Source organism: Rhagoletis pomonella, unplaced genomic scaffold, assembly GCF_013731165.1.
Source record: "Rhagoletis pomonella isolate Grant_MI unplaced genomic scaffold, Rhpom_1.0 Rhpom_scaffold_00006, whole genome shotgun sequence".
NCBI lineage: Eukaryota > Metazoa > Arthropoda > Insecta > Diptera > Tephritidae > Rhagoletis > Rhagoletis pomonella.
In genome coordinates this window covers 45,736,869-45,743,328 of record NW_023458560.1, presented here as the reverse complement: position 1 = coordinate 45,743,328, position 6,460 = coordinate 45,736,869, and the positions used below count along the sequence as shown (strand labels likewise).

The window sequence follows — 6,460 nt, the reverse complement described above, 5'->3', positions numbered from 1 at the left end:
AAGGTATTTTTAAATGAAGATTTTTTGGGATCGAAAAGATTTTTTTAAGCTATAAAATCTTATTTTGAAGATTTTTTGGAAAAAATTAAGATTTTTAGGGGACTTTCTCTGGCAACACTGCTCACAGACCACCACAGACACTACGAAGAAATCGGTGTACGAGCTAAAACATTTGCCGCGCCAGGATATACCAATAACCTCTTGAACCAATGACTCAGATTTTGCTTTGCCACAGAAAATGTGGCGGCAATATCTAACGAATCAACGAACGAAGTCAAATGCTATGCCATAGAGTAAATAATTACGTACGAGTAAATAATTGCCTTGCATTTATGTGTGCGTGAATGTATATAACTCAATACATATGTATGTCTGTAAATAAGTGTCAAAAGCAGTCATACAAACTGGCCGTTTCATGTCAAACCATATCGCGTACTCATATGAAATGCGAGCTTTCCGCTCTACAAAGCTCCACTTGGCGCTTTACTCTGGGGGGTTGTAAAGTTGCGAGCATTCGTAACGAACGAGCACACGAGCACGCTATTGTTATAGTTTTTCTTTGTGTTATTTTACTAGTATCATTTTATCAGTTCAAGTGTTGGTATGTCGCCAAACATTAGATACGGTTTTCTGGAGCGCCGAGTCGCAGTAGGAACGAGTACACAGACGAGTGCGCGACTTTATCGTCAAAGACGCGATGTTAGTTAGTGGAGAGGGCTGCTGCTAGTAAATTTTCTAAATAACAACAAATAAACGTTTTCTTTCTAAGCGAATTTGTGTGTGTGTGTGTGTATATTCATTGGGCACTTCTTGCTCTGCTTCTTCCATCTTACCCCAATTTCTGAGGGTGTGCGAAAACCAGCCAGCTACTCAGCTACTCAGCTAGAACATCGGCCAAGCCACAAACTCTGCAACTCGTCGCGGCGAATCGACTCAACTGAACCAAGTGCATAGATAAAAACACAACTCGGTGGCGGCTCGACGACTCGACGACTCGACGACGGCTCCTCAGGTCTTTGACGCATCGCACACATTCATTTCGCATCGCGCTTTACCTCGAACGCATGCTACGAACGCCAAACGTGCCACCATTCATACAGCAGCCTTGCGGTTGATTGAGTCGGTCTGATTAGAGATTTGCTGGTGGTATACCAAAAAATAAAAAATAAAAAAATACAACCAAAAAATAAAGAAAGCAAGGAAATTCAAAAATTGCAATTGGTGTGTGTCCGAAAATTTGTCGAAATAAATATTTCGTAAGCAAGTATAGAGTGCAAAAATTACTGCCAAAATTATTGATTTACAATTTTGTATAGAGTGGCCGAGTGAGTTAGCTGTGAAGTCGCCTAAAGTAGTGTTGACCAACCGAAAGTTTTAAAGGAAGAAAAAGTATATAAAAACGTATCGAAATTTGCAAAACGAAAATAGAGTGTGTGGTATCAGCGCGAAAATATATAGAAATATAAATAAAAATTTAAATTAAATCAAAATGCAGTCAACAATTCTAGCTAGCGTTATGGTGCTACTCTTGGCCGTACAGCAAGGTAAGTCAATGGCCGCGACGTTGTTGGATATACGAGTATTATACAACACACAGCGTATATTCAATTTGCGTACATATGTATGTATGTATATGAACGCTAATGTTATATAATGTTGAATTTTCGTTTAAGCTTTTTTTGTGGCAAAGCAGCGCCCTACTTTTACAAGCTGTAAACAGCACAGCATGTGTAACCCTTTTTCCACTGGTTAAACCTGAAATTTAAAATTACTCTAAAAAAAATTTGATATTTTCCTATAAATGCATGCCGCTCGTTTTTTTCCATATTTTAATTTAAATTTGATAATTTTCCTACAAAACTTTTTCACTTTTCTCCCTTTTTGGCTGTAAGTATCCTTTATTTGAAAACTTGCCCTCGAACGGCATGTGCGTGTGTGCGTGGTGAGGTAAGCAGCGGAAAAAGCTGTGTATGTATACATTCTCAAATAGGATTAAATAATTTTCTCTTTTCCGTGCTCCCCTTACTCTCCTTGCTACCGTTACTCCCCTTACTCTACTTGCTCCTCTCGCTCTCCTTGCACCCTTGCTTCTTTTGCTTCCCTCTCACCCCTGCTCTGCATCTCGCTTTTCAACCCGACCATCACGCTCGTTGTGTTAACGCATTTCCTTTACATTTCCTTGTCCTTAACAGTTCGCTCTGAAAGCAGCTCTCACTCTTAGGCGCCTTTCTTTCATGTGCATTTATTTTTATTTTTTCTTCCTTTACTATTTGCCCTTAAATCTCATTTTGCACTTATTCGGTTGAAGGAACTGCCTTGTGATTTCTGTAACAGATAGTTCGCAGCGTGTAATGGATATCCCTCATTGCTCCTCCTTATCCTTTTTTCATTGTACTTGCATACTTACACATACTTAAGTCTGTATACATACACTTTTCTCTCCCGCCCATATTGTGTAATGTTTTTTTAGCTGACTTCTGGCTTGCGATTAGAAAGCACGGACTTAAATTATACAGTCTTGCAGCCCTACAGTAATTCTATACAAGAAATACGAATGCGTGTTATAAATATTTACGAAAAAGTCATATTAAATGTTTATGAACTCGAAAACATTGACTTTTTCTCATGCGGCATACACCCGTTAGACGTCGAGCAAAAACTCTTGCCAGTCACTTGTTTAATAATATCCCCAGGGAGAGAAAAGTGGTCAGGCTGACGTTTATACAAAAGGTTGGCAACAGCTCTCACATCTCTCTCCAGCATCCTCAAGCAAATCAGTCTCCTTTCTCTTTTGCTTGCAATCCAGGGGAGGATATTAGGAAAAGGATTCCTATTGGTCGAATGTCAGGGGCAGATCATCCGAGACCGCCTCAAAAACGATCGTGAGGTTAACTTATGTGGCAGTCCCAGATAAAATGTCTCGAGCCGATTATGTAATTACGAATTCGGCTAATCTCTAAGTATTTTAACCTCAGTCTCGCGAACGCTAGGCATCATTTTCCAAACAACTGGGACACACGGGATCAGGTAATATGTTCAGTCGTCTTGCGCGAATACCGATTGGAGTGTGACCCTTTGAAACCACCACCAAGGCTGAGAGCTGTGGATTTGTAAGTGCGAGGAGTGTCTTCGGCCTCTCTGGTCCATCCTCGGCCAGAAGGACCTTGCAATTGCGTATGTCCTGGTTTTCGTCCTGCGCTCGCTGAGCTGACATTAGGTGCTGATTTGGGTGCCAGACGACAGTGATATCGCAGGAAACTGCGTGGCCGATGAGCAGTGGGAGTACCTTTGGCTACATGTGGGCTACAGTGAGATAAACACAGCGTACGCAGGGCGGAGACCTGGACAGGTCTTTCTAACCGAGGTTTGGCCGGATGCGGTCTGGGGATGTCCTTAAACCCAATTCTGATGGGTATATAAAGTTGGAATCATCGCCTTTTAAGCTGTCCAGCTTTTCCAAGACTGCGTTTTAGACACCTAAGATCGCACCTTTTAGGTAGCCCGGAGGAGCCCTTCGCCTGTGACCCTTCGCTCTTGGCACTTATTTATTTAGACTTACGCGATACTTAACCAAACGTAATCTAACGTATGCTATATGTTGGTTTTTGCTGGAGTTACTTTAACTTATATTCGACCTCCGCTAAACTTTGCCTCCTCTAAGCAATAGAAAGTCAGACTGACTGCCCTTTTGTTGAGGATAATGATTTTAATGAAACAACACCACATTGAAAGAAATTTGTCCAGATCCTCTTTTTGTCTTGAACCGTTCCTAGCGATCCTTCTCAACGTAATTCTTCATAACCAATCTTCGGGGATCCTAAATTTACACATGGCAACGTCACCGAGCAGCCTATGCGATGTCGGGAAAGTTTAATACACAGTAAATAATTGGCGTTCATAAACATTTTAAGTCTTTTAATTATAAAGTATTTTAAGATGGAGCACCCGAGCCGCAATGCATAAGACATTACGAAGTAGTCGTAATTTGTTGCAACTTTAATCCTACAAGGATTACTTTACGGTGATTTCCAAAATTAAATCGTTTTTTTGTACCGGCCACCGATATCGAAAACCTCGACTTTTTTGTACCGGTTACCAATTGTGAAAACCCCGGTTTTTTATTACCGGTTACCAATTTTTAGATAAGTGGAATGTTCCGTCTCACTCTTTTAATTAAAAACAAATAATTAGTATTTTACTTCGATATTTTTCATATGGAGCCATTGTTGCGCCATTGACACAGCTTTAGCATGTCGCGGTGAATCTTCGAAATACTGTATTTCTGTCCGCTTGCTCCTTCCATAGTTAGCAGATAGTTATGACTCTCCAGAGACTGTGTAACTCATTAATGGCGTTTTCTTACTTACCGAAAAATGTTGGCTTCTCAGTGCCCTCAATGCACAAATGCTAAGGAGAGGTTAATTAAAAGGCAACATTTTTCATGTAGAAAAAATGCCATAAGTCAACTTTTCAGTGTAGAGAAATTTTTTAGAAACTTCTAATGGTTCTAATGGTCTAATGGTTCGATGTTTAATATGAAAAAAACCAATAAATTGTTAAATTTGTTTTTGTTCTTTATACATTTAAAAAACCATGTTCAGCAACACACTCCGCTTTTTATGAAATTGGTAACCGTTACTAAAACCCCGGTTTTTTTCGAAATTGGTAACTGGTACAAAAAACCCTGCAACCCCAGTGCAAACATTCCATATAATATAAATCCATTTCTCTTATGTCTGCTTCATTTAAGTTGAACTTACTTTAATTTTTCTTTTTTTTTTTGGTTTGAAACAGTTCCTTAACATATTTTGCAAATAACAAGTTGAATGCCAGAAAGCATTAACACAAAATTGTACGAAAAGAGAAAAACGGAAGTAAAATGTATTTGAATATGGAATGAGAAGCATGTAGCTTTGGAATTTTGATTACAAATTTCAAGTGATATTAAAATTTATTTGTAAGTAAGAAAATTTCTACTTTCTGCAACTTACAATTTAATTAGTTATCTTAAATAAATATTTAATAAATTATTTTAGTCCACAAAAAACTATTTTCTTGGAATTTTCTCAAAGAATTTAATCCAAGAGTGTTGTCTCGTACTCAATCGTTATTTAGCGCAATTTCTTTTCCTTACCACTAGACGTTCAAACAAAAGGCACTCTTATTTTGTATGAGCATTTATGCTCATCTATGCACTATCATTTCTGTAGATTCCGAATTCTTCTTGTAACCCAAAATATATTTAATGCATGCGCACACCCAATTCACAATGGAATTTTCTTACATCAGGAAGTTCGAAGGCACTAACAATGGCGCCAACTCATTCTTTTGTTCTTAGATGGCTGTCTGTTTTAGGACAAATCGCATATAAACATGCAAACAAATTTACATGCACGTATGTATGTACATATGTAAATATTTAGGTTTTAAAATGCCCTGCAGGAAAGAGTAATACTTTATTTATGAGAAATGGATTTTGTTTTTTTAAATAGGTGGCAACCATCTTCAAAATATTTTCAAAATAAAGCCTTCTTAAACCTCATTCGTTGGCCGTATATAATATGCTTATTAATAAAATTGAACTTAACTTTTTAGATAAGTAGTTTAAAATATTTTCGTAATATTTAAATCTTTTTTAATCTCATTCGCCTTGCATCCTTATTGTATGTGTAATATCGTTGTACTTATATTTTTTAATTTTTTAAGCAAACAAAGAAAGAGTAACAAACATATACAGTCACTCACAAATTTTCACATTTATAACCATAATGGAATTTCATTTAACTTATCAATTAAATTGATTTTTAATTAGTAATCTGTTGGCAACCCTCGTCAAAAATATTTTCGAAATAGATACAGCTTTTTTTAATGTGTCTCGTTTGATATTCACATCAACATATTTTACACTTTGACCTCTCTAGTTTGATACCCATATTAAAATATTTCATTTAACTTGAATTGAACTTTGATTGAACTGATTTTACCTTTTTTAATTAGGTGGCAGCCCCCTTCAAAAATATTTTCAAAATAAAACATTCTTAAACTTTTCTCCTTTGACACCCGTATCAAAATATTTCGTTTAATATGTTGATTGCACTGATTTCACCTTTTTTAATAGGTGGCAACCCTCTTCGAAAATATTCTCAAAATAAAACTTTCTTTCTCGTTTGATACCCATATCAAAATATTTGGTTTAACCTGTAAACTAAATTGATTTCGAATTTCAAAATTGGTGGCAACCTTCTTCAAAAATATTTTCGAAATAGATACAGCTCTCTTGTTTGATACCCATATTAAAATATTTCGTATAACTTAACTAAATTCATTTCAACTTTTTTAACGGGTGGCAACCCTCTTAAAGAAATTTTTCGAAATAAATCCTACTAAACTCCATTCGTTTGGCATACACATTATTGTGATATTTTATTTAGCATATTTGTAAATTGTGTCTATTTTTTTT

The 6,460-nt window shown here is 36.7% G+C and overlaps 1 protein-coding gene across 1 annotated transcript in view; it reads left to right on the top strand.

The window, feature by feature from the left end:
• The first annotated feature begins 594 nt into the window (after positions 1-594).
• Positions 595-6,460, top strand: part of LOC118740829 — a 14,006-nt gene continuing 8,140 nt past the window's right edge. The window contains exons 1-2 of the mRNA XM_036472544.1: positions 595-1,256; positions 1,317-1,544. Coding sequence (XP_036328437.1) covers positions 1,490-1,544 — 55 coding nt within the window. The 5' untranslated portion in view covers positions 595-1,256; positions 1,317-1,489. The remainder of the gene's footprint in view (positions 1,257-1,316; positions 1,545-6,460) is intronic.